The sequence below is a fragment of the Sminthopsis crassicaudata genome, chromosome 3 (genome assembly GCF_048593235.1).
Source record: "Sminthopsis crassicaudata isolate SCR6 chromosome 3, ASM4859323v1, whole genome shotgun sequence".
NCBI lineage: Eukaryota > Metazoa > Chordata > Mammalia > Dasyuromorphia > Dasyuridae > Sminthopsis > Sminthopsis crassicaudata.
In genome coordinates this window covers 406,646,524-406,669,830 of record NC_133619.1, presented here as the reverse complement: position 1 = coordinate 406,669,830, position 23,307 = coordinate 406,646,524, and the positions used below count along the sequence as shown (strand labels likewise).

General features: G+C 32.6%; 1 protein-coding gene across 2 annotated transcripts in view; it reads left to right on the top strand.

The window, feature by feature from the left end:
- The window catches only part of PLCL1 (phospholipase C like 1 (inactive)), a 413,553-nt gene that overhangs the window by 304,235 nt on the left and 86,011 nt on the right, over positions 1–23,307 (top strand). For both annotated transcript variants that reach the window (XM_074302773.1, XM_074302774.1), the window contains exon 2: positions 19,285–21,756. In XM_074302773.1, the coding sequence (XP_074158874.1) occupies positions 19,285–21,756 (2,472 nt within the window). The remainder of the gene's footprint in view (positions 1–19,284; positions 21,757–23,307) is intronic.

Below are 23,307 nucleotides of genomic sequence, written 5' to 3'. Positions count from 1 at the left end.
CTTAGATATTTTCTTCACCAATGTATATTTATTTAAAAAAACCTTAATTTTGAATTAGTAATTTCAGCTATATAGATTAACTTTAAGAAAATTAATTCCCCCATTTCTTTTAATCATCTCTAAAGATATAAACCCACAATTTAAGATCTAAGACAAAGCCTTATTTATTTGTAGTAGTATCACATCATTGCATAACACTTTTTACTTTTCAAAGAACTTTCACATCTATTATATGAATGGATCTTTATAATAATCATGTGACTTAGAAGTCTTAATATCATCTCCCAGACTGCAAACCTTGTGACTTTCACTGGAATGATTTTATCTACCTAAATAATTTAATTTGGTAGGTTGGGATGGATGTGGGGGAGTTGGGAACTCCTGAAACTATATAATGATATCTTTAAAGTTTAACATCTTAAATTAAAATTATGAATTTATAAAATCCTATAACATTACAACAAATAATTTAAAAATGAAAGTGTTTTAAATGAAACAGCTACAGATAAGAGATTAAGAAGTCTATATATAAACAAGTAATAATTTCATATATAATCCCTCTAATGTTCTTATTGTGTGATTGCTAAATTCATAAAATGAGGAAATTTAGAAATGTAACAATTGATTTGCAACTTTTTTGCTTGTTGAGAGCTCTATTGGGCTTTGCCAGGAGTAAAATTCTATAATGAAGGAGGCTTTCAGTTGTGAAATCCTATTTTGTAGGATTTATTCTTTGTTTATTGCTAGTCAAACATAGTGCTGGGTACTAAATTCTTAAAGAGAATATTAGTTTATCACCATCATTTAAAAAAAAAGTACTGGACATAGTATTCTGCTAGGCATTGTGCCTTGATAAGTGCACATACCAAAAAAAAAAAAAGATAATTGCACATACCAAGTTAAAAAAAAATAAATCCGGTGTTAAATTAAATTCAACGAATACTTATAAAATGTCTATAACATCAGTTACTATTGGTGCTAGTTGGTGATATACAGAAAAAAATTTTTGGCGATATACAGGAAAAAATGTATATCTTTAAAATGCTTACAATCTACTAAGAAAAATTGTAGGGCTTGAGTATCAAAAGAAAGATTAAGGAAAGTGGCTTAAAAGTCAAATTACTGAAAATTTTACATTTTTAGAAACTGCCTTTTTTGAAGATAGTAAGGACGTAATAAAGAAGCTAATGGATTTGTTATTTAGTCCAGGTAAATCAGTCTCCAGCATCTTGAGAGAAAAAAGGAATATGGAAAGAGATCTAATGGAAGAGGGATTAAATTAATTAAAGAATATTCATGATTGTAAAACCCAACTGGATTTCTATAAATCCCTATGTTTAGTCTCATTTGATTCATTATAGTACAAATACATTTATAAGAGGCTCTGGATCTCTTTTTCTACTTTATAAAACTTCATAGTCTTTCATATTTAATGTCTTGTTTGATGAGTTTGATGATACAATATTTTCTATGACTAATATCAAATTTCTGGGAATAATTCTCTATATGGTCTCATTCTCTGTATTAGACAGAGAACCCAGCAGATATCCTTGTGCACCTATATTTACATATATTTGTGTATGTGTGTGTATATTACATATAAGTATGTATTATAAATATAGGTATATATGTAACTTGTATGCTATTCCTAAGCCCCAAAGTCAGCTTAATATGGATGTAGTTGGGGCATCCATCTTTGAAAATCTAACCATAATAATCCTAAAACTGTTTGATCTTCTTGAAGCAATGCCCATAGATTGATATCTATGATTTAGGATCATAAATGAAGAGTTAGAAGAACATTTAGAGGATATTAATTCCAATCTCATGTTCTAAAGTGACTTAGGTTAGGTGACTTTTTCAGGGCTATTCAGTGTCTAAGGTGTGATTCGGAGCTCTTTCTGATTCTAAGTCCACTAGTCTATTTAATGTGCCACCTGTTTACCTCCAAATCCGGTAACTGAGAATAGAGTCATTTAACAAAAAGGAAGCTTAGGAATTTGATGAGAGAAAATTAGGATGAAGAATCAAATCATAATTATTGCTCTGTAAGAAATGCCCAGCAGGAGGAATACAGAGAGACTTGGAGAGACTTACATCAACTGATGCTGAGTAAAATGAGCAGAACCAGGAGATCGCTGTACACTTCAACAATGATACTGTATGAGGATGTATTCTGATGGAAGTGGATATCTTCAACATAATCTAATTCAGTTCCAGTTGATCAATGATGGACAGAAACAGTAAACCCAGAGAAGGAACACTGGGAATTGAGTGTAAAATGTTTGCACTATTGTCCTTCTACCCAGGTTACTTATATCATTGGAATCTAATTCTTACCGTGCAACAAGAAATTTGGTTTTACACACATATAATGTATCTAGAATATACTGTAACACATTTAACATGTATGGTATTGCCTATCATCTAGGGGAAGGAGTAGAAGGAGGGAGGGAAAAATTTGGAAAAGTGAGTACAAGGGATAATGTTGTAAAAAAAATTACCCATGCATATGTACTATCAAAAAATTATAATTATAAAATCAATTTTAAAAAAGAATTTGGAAGCTATAAAAAAAAGAATAAAATCATTACGTGGGAGAAGGCAAATGCTTTCTTTTGGCTTATTTTATAGCATTTTGCCATTATATAAACTTGTTTTCTTATAGAAAAAAGATTTATGTATTTGAGAGGATGAAAAATGACTATTCTTTATCATTAGAAGGGATAGTTTGGGTGACATTTTTGAGTGGGAAAAGTATTATTTAAAAAAATTAATTTATGTTTGCAGGAAAACTTAAAATTAATTCCATTGCTTCAAAATCTATAACATTTTCTTTTATGTGATTTTCTTATTTATTTTTTAGCATATATAGTATCATCACAAATATAATAGAGTTTATTCCATTCCCAAGAAGTACCCTGAACAAAATAAGTTTCATAGGTGTCTATTCAAAATTTGAAAGAAGTGCATCTAAACTTGTATCTTGTTTTTATCTGCACCAAATGTTGTTAAGGAAGTAATAAAATCCTGGCAATTGACCTGATTTTTTCATTACTCTTCCATCAGTGAAAACTTTTTTTTCTTTGCTCCAAAGTATGACTGATCCTTTCTGTAATTTCAATCTATTAATTTAATAGTAGATGATTTGTCTCTTCTTAAAAATGTCACCTGTTTCTGAAACTGCTTTAATAATAGCCTATGATAATGATTGTTAGAGCTGAAGTAATCTTGAAACATTACTGGCATGTCCTTTTCAATTTTAAACATACTTTATTTAAATTTTAGTGGCAATTAATATGTTTAAATTCAAAAGTAACTGAAAGTCATACAAATACCATATTAATATTTCATCCTTGGGGGAAAATGTCACAATTCAGGAAAAAATCCTTAAAAGTCAAAATAAAGGAGAAAAAATTCTCAGGAGAGTTTAATGAGCTTTCTTCAAATGAAACATGGAGAAGTTGTTGTTGTTGTTGTTTTTTTTAATAACCCACTCCTTTATGGTTCTTTCTTGCAAGAATGCTCAGGATGCGGAATCCACATAATAATGTGGGCCCATATCTTTTGACATTTTAAGTTTCAGCTAAAGCATTTTAATTATGTGCACAATATTATTTGGAGAGAATAATAAAGTTGTGCATTATGTAAACTGGATGCTTACTTCTATATCACTTTCTGATGAATGACCTCATTAAAGCCTTCCATTATAGATTTCATTTATGGGATGTTTATGAAAGTAATTGGATCATTATATTAATTCTCTGAAAATGCATGTTAAAGAGATTTTTTTTTGCATCACTGGTAATGAGTGGCTATTTTATTTTCTACTAAGGACTACTTTTTAAGGGAGAGTGTACTGATAATTTTTGTTAAAGAGCAAAATTCTTCAATTAACCTTCACAAAAATTGTAAAGGTCTCAACCTTGTCCGTGTGCTTGAACTTTTCTGAGGAAGGAACAAGAGAATAGTATCTCATTGTTGTGATCTACTTATTCCTGGGTACCTCTGTTGAGAAAGCTTTCCAGGGTGCCAATTAATTTTAATTGTGTTTTTATGTGTGAGATAGAGGTTTGTCTTGCTGAAACTGGATTGATACCAGCAGACCAGGCTGGTGAATGGATAGTAATGACCTCTATAATTTTCATCATCACACTATTGATGGTACTATCACTTTGCCTCTGCTGTACAGCTTGTGTTTTTATTGAGTCTTGCAATAAATCACATCATGAATAACATATTATGGTTGGCACTTGAAGGAATTCATATGATATAGTAGAATAAAAACATTGCATGCACTTTGATTCCCTACACAAAGTAATTGCATGATGAAGTTAGAAATAATAGCAAAGTTTGACCCCAAAGAAAAGAGTTTGAAATCTTGATTTGTCATTTACTAGTTGTGTAACCTGTAGCAAGTGACTTAACCTCTTTAAACCTCAGTTTCCTTATCAATAAAAATGGGACTATAATATTTGGGGCATTTTACTTCAGAGTGTTGTTGCAAAGATCAAATGAAAGAACAAATCATTGTTATAACTATGAAATGCTATATGTGTAGTGATATGAAGATAATTTGGGAACTTTCAAGTACTAATAAGAACCCTCCCCTTATGCCATATCTTTATAGTTTTAAGTAAGTATTTTAATCTTGGGGAGAAGCCCAATGGGTTGTGAGGAAGAGAAGAATAGAGAGGAGGAGTATCAAATATGGCATGTTTGTTATACTGACTGACTATAGTTGTAAATAGAATCCATGTAGCCCATAATGGCAGAGGAAGAACCAACTGGGCTGGGAGTCAGGAGGTCTTGGTTTCTGGCTTTAGTTTTGTCTCTAATTATCTCTGTCACCTGGTGCAAATCTTTGCATTTCTTGAAGTTTTAATTTTCTTATTTCCAAAATGAGATGTTGCTTAACCTGCAATCTGGGTACCCATTTTAGTCCATGAACTCTAGTGGGGAGAAAAAAGTGACTTTTTTTTTTTTTACCAGCCTTTGATTTCCTTTGTAATCCTATATTTTCCCAACTTTATATATGTTGTTTATTTAAATTTTCTTGGGAAAATAATTTTAAAAGATTCTTCTGAAAAAGAATTATTCCGAGAAGGGATCTGTAGGCTTTACTAGATTGTCAAAGGAGTCTATTACTTAAAAAAGGTCTAAGAACCTTACAACTAAATGGCCTTTAAGGTCTCTTCTGGTACTAACATTTTATAAATCCCTGGATTCCACCTGTCTTTTAGTGGCACCCTTAGCTTTACCCATCTGAATGAACTGTAGAGATGAAGGGAAAAGAGAGAGAGTTAGCAGAAAGGTTACATACTTAAACTAAGAATTTGGACTAGATCTATAATGTCATATATTTATGTAAATAAATATATGTATATGTATATGCACACATAGACACACACATATATCTTTTATTTATACATATACATATTTTTATTCTACTCTACCACTTCTCACATGAGCATATTTGAAGATTTTTAGCATAGTTAATTAGAAAGAGACATTTAATTAGATAGTAGAAATGACACTCAGTGAAGTATTTAATATAGTGTTACTCTATCAGCAGCTTAACCAAAAAACCTGATGAGGTAGTTAATCAAAGTATTTTATCCCCATTTACAAATAAGGAAATTGAAATTCAAAAGTTGATTAACTTATGTAAAGTAACAAAAATAAGAAATAAGTGGCAGAACTCAGATTAAACTTGGGACAACTGGTGCCAACTTATTTCTTTTTGTATTACAAACTAGAAAGCATAGGGTATCTTTTCTGATTATATTATAACAAGTAAAGTCAGGTCCTGATTAATGTAAATAATGAATGCCCTGAAGTAATAATGAATGCCCTGTATTTGGATTAATATTATTTGATATTATAATTATGTAAAATATGGCAAATGGTTCTATCCTAATGGAAATAATTTTTTAAAATCAATTTTATAATTCTAACATTGTTTTGACAGTACATAGGCATAGGTAATTTTTTTTACAACATTATCCCTTGTATATTCCCTTCTGTTCTGAATTTTTCCCCTCCTTCCCTCCACCCCCTCCCCTAGATGGCAGGCATTCCCCTACATATTAAATATGTTATAATATATCCTAGGTACAATATATATATGTGTGCAGAACCGAATTTTGTTGTTGTTGTTGCAAAGGAAGAATTGGATTCAGAAGGTAAAAATAACCTGGGGAGAAAAACAAAAAATTCTAACAGTTTACACTCATTTCCCAGTGTTCCTTTTCTGGATGTAGCTGATTCTGTCCATCATTGATCAATTGGAATTGGATTAGCTCTTTTAAATGTTGAAGATATCCACTTCCATCAGAATACATCCTCATATAGTATTGTTGTTGAAGTGTATAATGATCTCCTGGTTCTGCTCATTTCACTCAGCATCAGTTCATGAAAGTCTCTCCAAACCTCTCTGTATTCATCCTGCTGGTCATTTCTTACAGAACAATAATATTCCATAACATTCATATACCATAATTTACCCAACCATTCTCTAATTGATGGGCATCCATTCAATGGAAATAATTGATAGGAATTTAAATAATATGGGTACCTCAGAGGATTTATTCACATTAATCAGGATTTTAAGGCACCAAGTTGTCTACATTTATAAAAATTTCGTTTCATTAAAAATATGCAACAGTTTTGGCATTATTGGATCATCAATATAGACAAGGGAAAGATGTTACAGAATAAAAATGTGGTGGGGTATCAAACTGCATGAGGATAAGGGATTTTGTTGTATATATTTTCATGTAGATAATAGAGCTCAAGTCACTCTGCACATTTTTTGAATCAATAAGAGAATGTTTTTAATAGAAGTGAATGTTGAACTTTATCAAAAGTTTTTTTTTTGCATCTCAATATAATCACATGATTTTTTTGATGATAAAAGAGAAAAGTGACAAATGTTGGACAGGATGTGGAAAAATTGAAACACTACTTTTTTGTTTATAGAACTGTGAATTGATCCAACCATTTTGGAGAGCAATCCCAAATAGTTATTAAACTACCTATATACCCTTTGACTCAGTAATGCTACTATTTGATCTATTTACAAAGATAATTAGAGAAAAAGGAAAAGAATATATATGTTCTAAAATGTTATAGCAGCTCTTTTTGTGGTGGCAAAGAATTGGAAATTGCAGGGATGTCCATCAGTTGGGGAATAGCTGAGCTTAAACAAGTTGTGATATGTGATTATGATGCATTCCATCATAATGTACATTAAGAAATGATGAGCTCAACGATTTTAGTAAACAAAATGGAAAGACTTAAATAATGAAGAGTGAAATGAACAGAACCATAGAATATAGTAACAGCAATATTGTTTAAGAACAACCTTGAGTAAGTTATTTTGTCTTTCATAAAAACTCAAAATAACTTTAAAGGTCATAGAAAGAAAGACACTATATCCAGAGAAAGAACTGATAAAGAGAAGTATGTATAGAATAATTTTATTTACAAACACAAACATTTATAATTGCATTGGATGGAGACTGAAAGAGTTGGCTTGTATTGTGGAAATTGTCTTCTGTCATCATTGTACAGGTAAATCAATGCTTTCAGATTGTTATTAAAAGTTATTTTATTGAATCCCAAATGGTAACAAAACAATAGCAGAATAAGTTACTATAGTAAAATACCCCAGAACCTTTCTAAAAGTTCAGGCAAGGAATGTCATAGGTGACACAGTGTTATGACTATTTCTTTCAAGTACTTTAAGAATCAAACTTCCCTCCTGAATGAGGTCCAAGATATGAACTAGTCTAAATTTCATTCCCAAGCAGACTGTATCAGAGCAAAGCACTGATATATATTTTTGTATTATGGCATTTTTTGTTAAAATGATGATATTTGATAATTCTTTAATTTTTTTTTCATTCAGGTTTAGCTTAGTGAGTTTTGACCATCAGCATATTTTTGCTTTCTCCCTTGTTTTTCAACATCTCTTTAAGGCCTTCTGTTAAAGATATATGTTTAAATAGCAACCCTTTTATAAATTGTCTGTTATAGGTTAATTTTTAAAATATGCATATATGTGTGTATATTACATATATATATATATACACACACACACACACATATATATATATATATATTTATCTACACCTATACATTTTGGTTCTTTGTTTATATATTTTATTTATTAGGTAATGTTAAGTTTCTTTTCCTCAGATAAATTGACTATAAAAAGGGTTCTCCTTGAAATCATATAAACATATCTCTATAAATAAATTTTATTCATTTAAGTAATCTTAAGGATCTTTTAAAATACTGGCACAAATGAAGAACAAAAGGGAAGTATAAATGATTCATAAGTGATACCTGTTATAGGCAGTTTTAATATTGTAGCTAATGATTTTCTAAGACTAAAAATAATGTATGGTTAATGAATGAGAAGAGTTGTACTTGTAGGCAAAACATAAATTGACAAAAATAGTCAAGGCAGAACTCGTGATCATTTATTTATACAGTGGTTTTTTTTTAATGAGTTCTGAACTAACAATTATAAAAAAGGTGCAGTACAATAGGTGCTTCATCTATTTTGCAAAATAAATCAATATTATTAAGCATATTACTTTGCTAGAAGCTGTCCCTGGATTTTCTTTTGGAGCATCTATTACTTTTATTTTCAAGAGAAGCATAATCTTTTAAAGAGATAATGTGAAAAATTCAGCCACTGTAAGAACTGTTTTCCTTACTGTGATCTTTTTGGCCATTTAAATTGGAATAGACTTCTGGAAAGAGATGTTTTTGAATGCAGTCTTTATTCTATAGGTCATCTTTTTTCTCTTCTTCTATGAATTGGCTTTATGGGCTTCATAAGACACAATACTGCTTTTCACCACCATGGACATCCAGGGATGGCCTTTCTGTCAATGCAATGTCCAGTCATGGGGACTGATGATATGATGTATGTTACCTACTTCTTGAGACAGATATTGATATACACAGAAAAAGATATATGTTTTTGGTTCTGACCAGTTTGAGAATGTTTTATTTGATAATATGTATTGGTTATGATGGTAGTGTTTTTATTTCTTTTTCAGTTGAAAGAGTCTCTCCGTCTTAGGGATAGAAAATAAATGCTTGTGAATGAAAATATAATTTTAAAAATCTTTTCATTATCTCTCTTAAAATACTTCTCTCTAACAACTAATAATCTGCCTGCACTCTTTCTTCAATGGTTAACATTGTCTCTTTCAGCTTTTCCTGCTACTGTAATAACTCAGTAAACTTTCCCTTTTTTTTTTGAGGTTCCTTCAATTCAAATTTGTCACCAAATAAAGATTCTGGTAGTTATTATTTACTGACTCCAGGACATTCTCCTTCCTTCCCTAGGAAGGTCAGACCCTAGATCAATTTTTTTCTTCATCTGAATTCCTTACCTCATACTAGGATATTTAACATCAATATAATATCTATAGATAAATAGATAGATACATTCTCAAACACCTTAATTTCTAAGTTCCTCAATTTACTCATTTCCCATGATTCATTCCTCTATTGCATCCCAGTTCCACATAGAGCTCTTGACCATTCTATCACCTGATTTGTTCCATATCCATATTCATGAACTTTGAAACTCCTTATCTCTATTTTGATCCCTGGTGAACTAATTCTTCTCTATTTCCCTCTAAACTCCAGTCCCTTGTCTCCTTATTTTATTGCTCAACTTTACTTGCCAAGCCCCAACCCTTTATTTTTGGCATCATCCCACCTTAACTTCTATTCATGTGATGCAGAAGAAAATCAAGAAATTATGCTAACTGGGTCTACTACAGACTTGTTATATAATTTCAACTGGACTCTTTAGCAAAGTCAGTGTTTTGTATTTTCCTAATCAATTTATTTTCCAAAATTTTTCTAATACATGCAAAGATAGTTTTCAACATTCATCTTTGCAAAACCTTGTGTTCCAAATTTTTTTCCTTTCTTATTCTTTCCCTCTTCCCTAGACAGCAAGCATTCAGATATAAGTTAAATATAAATAATTCTTCTAAACATATTTCCATATTTGTCATGTTGCATAAGAAAAATCAGATCAAAAGGGGGAAAACATGAGAAAGAAAAAAAAAGCAAACAACAATAGCAAAAAGGTGAAAATACTATGCTTTGATCCATATGCAGTCTCCATAACTTTTTCTCTAAATGCAGATGGCTCTTTCTATCATAAATTTCTTGGATTTGCCTTCAGTCACTTCCTTGTTGAAAAGAGTCAGGTCCATAACAGCTGCTCATCACATAATCTTGTCGTTGCTGTGTACAATGTTGTTTTGATTTTCCTCACTTCATTTAGCATCAGTTCATCTAAGTTTTTCCAGGCTTTTCTGTTCATCATTTCTTATTGAACAATAATATTCCATTACATTCATATATCATAGCTAATTTAGCTATTTCTCTATTGATGAACATCCACTCAATTTTCAGTTCCTTGCCGCTACAAAAAGGGCTGCTACAAATATTTTTGCTCATATAGGTCCTATTAATAAAGCATCTTTGAGGGGGAAAGATTTTTCACTCTTTTGTCATATTGTTTGCTTGTTGCTTATTCCCTGCTCTAAGAGCAGATTATTTCATCCTGTAGAAAAGCATAAGGAATCATGGGCCACTGTTAGCAACATCTGAGATAATTGCCTTCTAACTGTAGAAATAAGACTGCAGCCAGCTCAGAGTTGTCTTGACCTTTTGTTTATTATGGGAAATAATTGGACATCTTATCTTAGAAAGTTTTAACAGAAAAAAGTGGGCACATTTGGCTGAAGTTTTTGATGTTTCCGAGATTGTCCAAGCCTGCAACTATTAAAAACCTTCTTGAAGGAGGACATAATGAATTTCAAAAATGTGAAGATCTTCTTGGGATCTCTTTCATGTTTTGATTTTTAGAGATATTTTGTCTCACATATGGAGACTATGTAAACTATAGAACTTGGTTTATTTATTTTATAATTAAAAACTTGTTTAGACATTGTGTCTTCTTGTGAGGTGATGAAATCAAAAATTAAACATGGGAGGGTTGGGATATAGAAAGGATTGAGATTGGGGTCTGACTAATTCCTTGGACTGATTCCTTAGTACTGTAGTCTAGGCTGTGTTTCAAGAGGTGGAGCCAGAATGAGAGGGGAAAAAAAGACAAGGCATTACAATAGACTTGTCATATTCTATTCAGTGGAGATTTTTGGAATCAACCTGTAACCCTGTGTGAATTGTTCTTACAATTGGGACTGTAGCTCTTTCCTGCTGATTTTAGGCTTCTGGCTGAGAGAAGCTAGGCCTGGAATAAACTAAAAATACTTTTTATTTTCTGACAACTACTTAAAATAATTTCTGGTATTTGCCTTCTTTTTGGAGATATTACAATAGCACAATGAAACTGGCAAAATATACATGGATAAATATTATGCCAAATTTTTTAAAAATAATTTCCAGGAGTATTTGTCTTATCAGGAGTCAGAAAGAAGCTACAATGGAGTTATCCCTAGAACAATGTTAGCATTTCTTTCATCTTTACAGCAGTTTCACTAACTCCTTTTCTTTGGCAAGTGTTCTTCTTCCCAGCTGGTGTTCTCCACCCTGCTGATAATTGCCATATGAGGGTGTGTAGTGTTCTTTAAATCATTACCACTGAATCTGAAGTCAAGATAGAGGTCCTTCATATAACTGGGAAGGAGATTCTGGATTTGAGGCACTCCTTGATTTCTAGTTAGCCTCACATTGCAGAGACCCTCTCTTCCCCAATCTTATTCAGCATGACCATATGACATAATTCTTGAAAATGACCAGAACATAATGCCTCTGAATGCTAGACTCCTTTTACAATAACACAGAAACATTAGTCTCCTGGAGACATTTTTGATTATTTTGGCTATAAATCATTTTGGCACTTGTCATAGGGAAGCAAGTTTATTATTCCTTCACACGTGTACTTTTGATCATTTTTAAACTCAGTAGGTGGCTTGTAAAGCCTGAGGACTTTGTCACTTATGTGAGGTGAGAGGAAGAATTATATCCTTTGTGACTTATTCAAGGTATAAGATATCTTTGGTTTGTCTTTAAAACTTTGTGTATGTGTGTGTGTGTATGTGTGTGTGTGTGTGTGTGTGTGTGTGTGTGTGTGTGTGTGTGTGTGTGTGTGTATGGCCTAGATATAATTGCATTGGTAATGGGAACTCCCAAAGAGAAAATTCCTTTTTACCAACTTGCAGTTCAGCTACTTTTCAATTGTGTCCAGCTCTTTATGACTTCGTTTGGAGTTTTCTTGGCAAAAGATACTGGAGTGGTTTGCCATTTCCTTCTCCAGCTCATTTTACAGAGGAGAAAACTAAGGCAAACAGGGTTAAATGACTTGTCCAGGATCATGCAGCCAGTAAGTAATTTGAACTCAGGAAGATGACTCTTCCTGACTCAGGCTCAGAACTCTTTCCATCGAGTCACCTGGTGGCCCCAATGTAGATCTATCTGTTGGGCAATTTGGAGTCAGAGTAGCCTGGGAGCATGGGATCAGAAAAAAGTGATCTGCTTTTGCTTCTGGTAGTTAAAGAGAGTTGCTTGAAGGCCTTGAGAATTTAAGTGATATGCCAAGCATCATGCAGCCAGTTTGTGTTAGAAATAGAAGTATAATCCAGGTCTTCCTAACTCCAAGGCAGGCTCTCTATCTGCTCTACCAGAGTGCCATTCCTTTTAACTTTGTAGGTGCTGATTTCAATTAAAGGCCATAGCAAACAATAAAAAAGTAATATTACCCTTAAAATAAGGCATTTTGTTCTAAGTAAATAATAAGCACAACTGTGTGCTGTATACTGGAGTGCAGGATATTTGCACCTGGGCCTATCTGAAGAAAAGCAGGGAACACTGTGTAGGTATTAATCCTGGGGAAAGATATAAAAAGAGAATCTTTGAACAGACCTGGAGGGGAAGTGATTAATTAAAAAAAGTATTTTACTGTTAGTCATTTGGAAACTAAGACACCATCATTTTGTAGCTACATAATAAGATTTGAAAGAGATTTTAGACATGGCATATTGGAGCAGCCATGTTAATACTGAAAATGCTGAATATCCCACAACCCACTATTTATATTTGTTGTGACTTTTTAGAATGTTGAATTAGCTTGGAGATACACCAAGGGCATGCCTTTTGTTTATGTTCTCTGGGAAGAGTAGACTTTATTTGTTTAGGGTTTTAGCAGTGAGAAATAATGAAGAATGGAATAATCCAGTAGACAGTTCAGTAAAGAAATGAAGACCCTCAGTTCACTAATTGGTACATTTATGACTTATTGCTCCAATGCATTTCCTCTTGTTATTGTTTAGTTCTTTTCGATTGTGTCTGACTCTGTGACCCCATTTGGAAGTTTTCTTGGCAAAGATACTAGAATGATTTGCCATTTCCTTCTCCAGCATATTTTACAGATGAGGAATTAAGGAAAACAGGATTAAATGACATTCCCAGGATCACACAGCTTCTAAATATCTGGAGACAAGATTTGAACTCATATTGTCCTGACTCCAGGCCTGTCTCTGTACCTGTGTCACCTCAGAACCCAAAAATTTGACTTAGGAAACCCTTAATGTTTTGGCCCAATATCAAATTCTTTTTCTCTTGACTTTAATAGTAATAAACAATAACCCAAGAATGAAATGGTTAGTGGGGAAATTTATCACATTAATATGGAATGATAGTCATCTTTTTAAAAGTGCATAAATAAAAAAGGAATAATTTCCCTCTCAATAATTATTTTTAAATGGTCTTTTGAAGCTCTGCTAATAATTATGCTAGCACAAAATTTTCTTTTATAAAAATTATGTTTAATTTGAATGCTTTCATTAGAGTGAGACAGTAGTCAAATAGGTTTTTAGAGGCTGAGACATATTCTAATTTACCCAATCACAATTTGTAGTTACATTTTATGATAAATTAATTCCATTGAAGTAATGTCATTAGTTGCCTACATTAATGATAGGAAAATATATACAACCATTCAAAATTCCCATTGATGACTTTAAATTTGCTATAATATTGCATCTGTGCATAAATCCCTCAAAATTTATTGTTATTTTATAACTAAGAGGCATAGAAATTGACTAAACTAATTAAAAAATAGCAATTCTGTGGTAGGTCCAAAATCTTTGTTGTTAAATGATAAAAATACTAAGAAAAAGCAAAAATCAGTTGCCTAAAATTGATAATGTATATTTATGTCACTCGAAGATCTGATATGTGATTTATTCAATAAATCATTTCACCAGAATCTTGTAATGAAAGTAAATTTTGCTTAATTTTCAAGGATGTGGTTTTAGTTGATTGAATAATAAATCATTCTCTCTTTTTAAAATTTGGGGTTGTAAGGGTCTTTCAGACACTATTACAATTAAATTAGGCCAGACATATGGGAAATGTTCCCATTTTTAAAGATTTCTATATGGGAAGATCAGATAGCTTCTTTTGATTATACTTTCAATATTGTAGTAACTATGATATTGTGTTAAAATGATGAACAAAATGAATGTCAAGGATTTAGTGTAAAATCATGGAAGATAAAGATTATATGGTTTCACTGGGATTATCTAAAAATCATTTTGTGACTAAACAGTACCCCCCTGTAACTGGGGTATGTATGAATACTTTCCACCTTTTCCTTAGGAGTAGTTTGTATATGTAGGATTCAATACAAATACACAACATTTGGGTTATAAAAATGTATGTAATTGCTTTTGAATTCTTCTTTAGAAGCAGCTGAAGTCATAACTTTATACTAGGGAAGTTAGTGGACCTGGTAAGAAGTCAGAGATATACCTCATTTAAGGAATTTATGTTTCTAACGAGTTTACAAAATAGAAAAGATCTCTGAATCGAATCTTTTTTACTCAATGACTTTTATTGTAAATATAGAGATGCGTTTCTATGGAAATAACTTGATATTATGATGTTTATTATGATTATTTAAGAATTTTGTGTTTTAAATGTTGATAAGTAAAATCCAAAAATATGTCATAAAAATATAAAATAAATTCCCTGATTAGAAAAATCAATACTTATATTCAAAATAATTTGCAAAGCATAGATGTGTTTACAATGAAAATATCAAGTCTGAAGTTATATGGCTTGATCCAGGGGAAACAGACATAAGTCAATTTGTCTGAGCCTTCTAAAACCATTCGTCAGTTAATTTGTTTTCTTAGAGTAAATATTCCTCTTAAATCTTTTTCTGAAGGGGTTTATGTTAAAACCATAAAATCACAGATTAGAAAAAAATCAAGAAACCATCTATTCAAAGATCATAGTCCTCTTTATGCAAATGAAAACATAATCCTTATTGAAGGAGATATTCATGAAGAAAAGAGACAATTATTGGCCCTGAGTGATTTTAAACATTATTCATAATTTGATATAAATGCCTAAAATTGAGCTGAATATAATTTGTGAAATTGATGACTATATCTTCAGTTCCTTTTGTCAGAGTATCAATAAAGATAATTGTAAGGCAGGATTATGTACTAGAGAACTCTCTAGATGGGAAGCAGGAGACCCAAGATTTGCCTTTGTTCCTGACTTATTTGTGCTATCTAATAAGTCACTTCATTTTTTGGGACCTTTGTTAATCATCTTTAATTTGAGAGGGCTAAACTAAAAGATCCCTAAGTTTTCTTTAAGTCCTGAAACACTATGATTTTGTGTTTTTATTAATGAAAATCTTTGGGAAATCATTCTCAAATACTGAATTTTAGTAGGTTGATATCTAGTCATTAAAGAATACCATTTGGATTCAGTCTTTAAGATAGTTGTTCACTTATTTTCTATAAGAATGTCACATTGGAATCAAAAGGAATCAAAAACCTTTCTAGAAATTCAAAGAGGCATGGCAGATGTACTAAAAATATTCTAAAGCTTACAAGTGTATGGTCTGTCAATCACAAGAAAGAATTCAATTGCTAAGGTATGATTTGCTTGTCACAAAGCCATTGATTGATGCTTAAATGCTGTTCTTCTACATTATTTCAGAGTGATTGATGATTTGTTCTATGCATATAGTTACATGCTCAATGAATAGCACTAGTTATTACTGTGAGTGATTATTGTAGTATTTCTTTTGTCTATTTTGTGACAAAGAGGCAAATTTGCATAATTTTTTTAATCTACCAAGCAGTTCCCTGAAAACATTTTTGTAAGATATGTACTGCAAGTAACATTTATTTCCCTCATTTGTAGATGAGGTAAATGAGACTAATAGAATTGAAATGATTTGCTCAGGCTCATACAGGTAGTATTTGGTGGAACTCGGATTCAAAATTAAGTGTTTTATCTCCTATTCTGCTATATCCTCCACTACATGATGAGTGCTACCTCCTATAAATTATTTATTCTGTTTGTCTTCACATACATTGGAAAAGCAGATCCTCCTAATAGGTCATTATTATGATTTATTACTTTTATAAATACAGATTTACATAAACTGTATTTGACTTGGACTTTATTTCTGAGTTGTTGTGGGCTGGTGATAGGTCTGGACCAAGAACACCAAGGCTAAGCCAATAATCAACATAGAAAATAGGCAGCTAGGGTAGCACAGTGAATAGACTGCTGGACCTGGAGTCAGGAAAACTAATTTTCCTGAGTTCAAATTTGGCCTCAGATAATTACTGGCTATGTGAACTCAGCCAAGTCACTTAACCCTGTTGGCTTAGATTCCTTTTCTGGAAAATGTGTTGAGGAAGGAAACAGCAAACCACTTCAGTATCTTTGCCAAGAAAACCCCCAAATGGGGTCACAAAGAGTAGGACACTTCTGAAAATTGAACAACATTCAACAGGAAGCAGAGACATCAAGCAGAAAGCAAGACATAGCAAATCCCAATCAAATTTTCAAACAAAAGTCCCATTTCTTCAATGTGTCTCCTTTTGCCCATTCATATGACTACTATCCTGGCTCAAATCTCTTGTCACATCCCACTTGAACTATCGTGATAGCTTCCTTATTGGTCTTCTTCCTTCTAGTCTCTCCCCCATTCAATCCATCCTTTGCACATTGTTAAATAAGTTTTCCCCAAGTGCAAATATGCTCATGCTTCTATCCTTCAGTGGCTTCTATTTCATATCAAATCATTGGTAGCAATTCTGAATAATTACTTTCTTTGCTCTATAATCCCTTAATATAGTCAGTTCATTTTCTCCTAGTCATATTTCGCTAGGGTTGCACTTGGAACATAGATATTCTTTTTTCTTTTTTAACATCTGTCTATTAGGATAATTGAGTGTTAAATCTGAAACATCCTTTTACATACTCCACTTAAACACTGTAAAACAGATGGGTTTGGATGCCAGGAAATAGTTTGGGATCTTTGAAAATGCCATAAACTCTAACTCACTTTGGATGACCCCTACATCTCCAAACTCATCTACCTTTTCGCATAGACTTAGTGCATGTAATTTTTATGTGAGACTTGCCTCTTGGCGTACAAACCTTCCCCAAGCAGATGTCATATCAAATAATAAGCCTTTTCATGGTGCTTGCTGTGTGAGATTTGCTGCTGGACTGGTTTTGGCCTCTGGCTTACAAGTTGTCAGGCCTAGCAGATTCTACTGAGCCTGCAATCCCATGGAATTTCCAGATGAATCTCCCATAGCTAGAATCTATGAGAAAAGTTTTTATTTTAAGCTCAAAACTCAAAGAAGATAGATTCCCTCTCCCCATTCCCTAAAAAGAGAGGGGTTACTGTGTTACTTTCTTTGCCAGAAAGGATTCTATTTCTACTTTGACCCCTGTTTCAATATTTTCTTTTTTGTTTACCTTCCTTTTTATAACTAGTTTTTGTATAGAGAATTGGGAACATTGACTTTTATTTTAGAATCATAGGTCAGGTAAAGTCAGGAGGTAATTAGCCCTTTGACCCTTTTCAGAGGCCATATTTTAGTTATTTATATATTTAGAAACATATAAATTAAATGGACTTAAGTTTCTGATTAAAAAAGAAATCAGAAGATTTTAACAGAGTAGGAGGCTCTTTATTAATACATATACACAATATACATAAATATTCACAGCCCTCTTCTATGTCTAGAATGCATTCCATTCCCTGTTCTGCCTTACTAGATTCCTCCCTTCAACATTTAGTTTAAGAATTATCTTCTACCTAATTTCTTCTGTATCTGAGTCCTTTTGGCAGTCTGACAAAGCCTATGATCTCAGAAAAACACTTTAAATGTATGAAAGAAAATACGTTGATTACAATTTTTATCTATTTTTACTGATATAGATTTCATAAGATTTTCTTCCATTGGTATTCAAACTAATAGTACTCCTAGATTGCTTTTTTTTTTTTTTTTTGGTATTACTGTATTTTTTTTGATTCTATTTATACTTATATATTTTTCTCTCCCTTATTAGAATGCAAAATCCTTGGGAATTATTCATTCTTTATATTCATATCCTCAGCACAGTACCTTGTCACAAATTAGATACATAATAAATACTTACAGATTGATTCATGTGAAATGTTTTAGAGCAGAAAATGTTGAGTTGAGTTACATTAGACTGATCCTTAACAACAGATGATACTATCTATATTTTTGTCCTTTTATAAGCTATTACTAAGAACACATTATACACAAAAAAGCAGTTGTAGCTGATTTTCAAGGTTGTTTAGTGTCAAATTTCTCACTGCATTTTCAGTTTTCTATTTGAAGGGTAGAATGATTATAGAATATTCAAAGTACTTTTTAAAAAAGGATAACAATTTTGTTTCAGAAATAACTGTGATATAGGAAAATCATGTTGTATACATAATGCCATGAAAGGAATACATTAAAATTTTATAAATTTCAACTAATTTTGGGAAAAATTTTATCCCATGTTAGTGAAATGTTTTGCTTTTAGTAAAATGATATATATATAGTATACTTGAAATATATAATATAGTATATATTTAGCAAAATAGCATATATATATATATATATATATATATATATATATATATATATATATATATAATATAGTATCAAAGAATTACCAATTAAAGGTTCTTAGATCTAATATACCGAGTAGTTTGTAATTAGGACATTACTTTATTTGAATTGTATACTTGAAGGTGTTTGACAAATCTGCTGATTTATACTTTTACTTTCCTTCATCTTCTGTATGTTATTACTTTTCTCCCTCTCCTTCCTGAATTGTGAAGGTGAACCTCAGGCAGTTCTGAATTAAATAGGTTTTTCTGTTTTACAAAAGATATTTATTCATCATTTTCCAATTATCTTACAGGATCCTTCAAACCAAAAATGTGGAAGAAAGAAGACCGTGTCATTCAGCAGTATGCCATCGGAAAAGAAAATCAGCAGTGCGAGTGATTGCATCAGTTTCATGCAGGCTGGCTGTGAGCTGAAGAAAGTGCGTCCCAATTCCCGGATATACAATCGTTTCTTTACCCTGGACACAGACCTTCAAGCTCTTCGATGGGAGCCTTCTAAGAAAGACCTTGAAAAAGCAAAACTTGATATTTCTGCTATAAAAGAGATCAGGCTTGGGAAGAACACGGAGACATTTAGGAACAATGGACTTGCTGACCAGATTTCTGAGGACTGTGCCCTGTCTATACTCCATGGGGAGAATTATGAGTCTTTGGATCTGGTTGCCAATTCAGCTGATGTAGCAAATATTTGGGTTTCTGGTTTACGGTACCTAGTCTCTCGAAGTAAACAACCCCTTGACTTAATAGAAGGCAGCCAGAATACTCCGAGGTTCATGTGGTTAAAAACAGTATTTGAAGCAGCAGATGTTGATGGCAATGGGATTATGTTAGAAGATACAGCTGTAGAATTAATTAAACAGCTCAACCCTACCCTGAAGGAATCTAAGATCAGGTTAAAATTTAAAGAAATTCAGAAGAGCAAAGAGAAACTAACCACCCGAGTCACAAAAGAGGAATTTTGTGAAGCTTTTAGTGAACTTTGTACCAGACCAGAAGTTTATTTCTTACTCGTCCAGATATCCAAAAACAAAGAATATTTAGATGCCAATGACCTCATGCTGTTTTTAGAAGCTGAACAAGGAGTTGCTCATATAACTGAAGAGATGTGTTTAGACATTATCCGAAGGTATGAGCTTTCTGAAGAAGGGCGGCTCAAAGGTTTTCTTGCAATTGACGGATTTACCCAGTATTTATTGTCACCAGAATGTGATATTTTTGATCCTGAACAAAGAAAGGTGGCTCAAGACATGACCCAACCATTATCACACTATTATATCAATGCTTCTCATAATACTTATCTAATAGAAGATCAGTTCAGGGGACCTGCTGATATTAATGGCTATGTTAGAGCTTTAAAAATGAGTTGTAGAAGCATAGAACTTGATGTAAGTGATGGACCAGACAGTGAGCCGATCCTTTGCAATCGTAACAACATGACAACACCTCTTTCCTTCCGTAATGTCATAGAAGTGATAAATAAATTTGCCTTTGTGGCTTCTGAATACCCACTTATCCTTTGCTTGGGCACTCACTGTTCTGTACCACAACAGAAAGTCATGGCCCAACACATGAAAAAGATCTTTGGCAATAAGTTATACACTGAAGCACCTTTGCCATCTGAAGCCTACCTCCCTTCCCCTGAGAAACTGAAAAGAAAAATAATTGTGAAAGGAAAGAAGTTGCCTCCTGACCAGGATATGTTGGAAGGTGAAGTGACAGATGAAGATGAAGAAGCTGAAATGTCTCAAAAGATGTCAGAGGACTATAATGGTGAACAGAAGGTGATGTGTCTCTGTAAAGAACTATCAGATTTGGTATCTATATGTAAATCTGTCCAATATAGGGATTTTGAACTGTCTATGAAGAACCAAAGTTATTGGGAAATCTGCTCATTTAGTGAGACAGAAGCTAGCAGAATTGCCAATGAATATCCAGAGGACTTTGTAAATTATAACAAGAGATTCTTATCAAGGGTATACCCAAGTGCTATGAGGATAGATTCCAGTAATTTGAATCCCCAAGACTTTTGGAATTGTGGCTGCCAGATTGTGGCAATGAATTTCCAGACTCCGGGTCCAATGATGGATTTACATACAGGCTGGTTTCTCCAGAATGGGGGTTGTGGATATGTTCTCCGACCCTCCATCATGAGGGATGAAGTCTCTTACTTTAGTGCCAATACAAAGGGCATTGTTCCAGGGGTCTCTCCTCAAGCCCTGCATATTAAAATTATCAGTGGTCAGAACTTTCCAAAACCCAAAGGAGCATGTGCTAAAGGGGATGTCATAGATCCCTACGTCTGTATTGAAATACATGGTATTCCTGCAGATTGTTCAGAACAAAGAACTAAAACTGTTCAACAAAACAGTGATAATCCTATTTTTGATGAAACTTTTGAGTTTCAAATAAACCTGCCTGAGCTTGCCATGATCCGTTTTGTGGTCTTGGATGATGACTACATCGGTGACGAATTTATAGGACAGTATACGATACCACTGGAGTGCCTGCAGCCTGGCTATCGACACATCCCTTTGCGCTCTTTTGTGGGAGATATCATGGAGCATGTGACACTTTTTGTTCACATAGCAATAACCAACCGAAGTGGAGGAGGAAAGGCCCCAAAGCGCAGTCTTTCAGTAAGAATAGGGAAGAAGGTTAGGGAGTACACCATGCTCAGGAATGTTGGTCTGAAAACCATAGACGACATCTTTAAAATAGCTGTTCATCCCTTGAGAGAAGCCACAGATGTGAGAGAAAATATGCAGGTAACATACCCTTATGATAATTGTGTTTCTAATTGAATTCTTTCTTAAGAAAAAATAAAAACAGTATATAACTACTACTATTATTATGAGCTAGCCAGCATCTTTATATAAGATTTTTAAAGTGTTATCTCTCTTTTTCATATATAAAGCTGCTTGGTGTTCCAAGGGATAGAGCACTTGACCTGGAGTCAAAAGGGCCTTAGTTCAAATCTTGCTTCAGAAACTTATTAGCTGTGTGACTGGGCACAATTAGTTAGAGAAATTATATGAAACATTATCAAGAATTCATAATAGAGAGCTAAGTTCAGGTCTTCTGAGGGACTTTGGACAGGGAACAATTTTTCTTGTTTCAAATTGGCAAATATGTTGAGTGTACCTTTATGCTTAGTAGTAGGCATGTTAGTAGGCACATAAATCTTTGTTGAATTGAACCAATCTGCAATTACCTCCCCTTCAAAACTTCCCTCTCTACTAAATAATCCACTTGAACTTGAAAGTCATTTAGTATATTGATTAATATAATAAATTGTCAATTAGCTATAGATATACTATCCATGTTTTGATTTATTAACAAATAATATTTGCAAATTTATGCTGATTAACACTCATTCTGTTAAGAACTTGTTCTATTAAACTTTTCCTTTGGGGGGAGCACTTTCAGTTTTATCGATATACTTAGTTTTGATATCACTTAAATTTATAGATTATTCCATCTGAAAATGGACACATTTCACAAGTATATTACCTCTTCTACCTCTTTAGATCTATGATGAAACATGCTTTCATTTATAGAGAGCTTATTTAGAGTACAAAGATAATCCATTCATTTATCCATCCATCCATCTATCCATCTATCTATCTATCTATCTATCTATCTATCTATCTATCTATCATCTATCTATCTATCTATCATCTATCTACAAGTATGATACATAGATACAAATGTAGATGTACACAATAATAATTAATATATGCATGACATGTATCATGTACATACCTCATGTGTATATGTATATGTATATACATTTGGGAAATTGTTTTTCTTGATTATGAATATTTGTTACAATATATTTTTTCTTTTTCCCCCCATCTGAGTAGAAGATGGGAGAGAAAGAAAATAGATTTCTATTTATTAAAAAAAAAAGCTAATTTCATCTTCATTCCTTTACTTTTATTTAGAGAAAACCTATAAAAGAGAAGTGCAGCTCTATCCTATGTTTCCTGGTTAGTTCAAAAGAGGGAAGTCTTCAAAGTAATCATCACGAAAATCAGATTTTTTTAAACTGGCTTTTATGGACTATTTTATAAGGGAGGCAAGGTGGAGAAATTGGATAGCTTCCTTCTTAAGTCATTCTTCAGAGGAGTATCATTGTTTTATTCAGAATGAATTTTTTCCCAAGTGGATCTACTTATCTGTAGGCAGAAAAGTACACATAATAATAAAGAATGCATATTTGGGATATTGTTTATTATCCTGGATTAGGTCTGTTTCTTTTAATGTTGAAATTTTTAAAAAAGAGTTTGGTATATTTTTTCCCAAGACTCTTATGC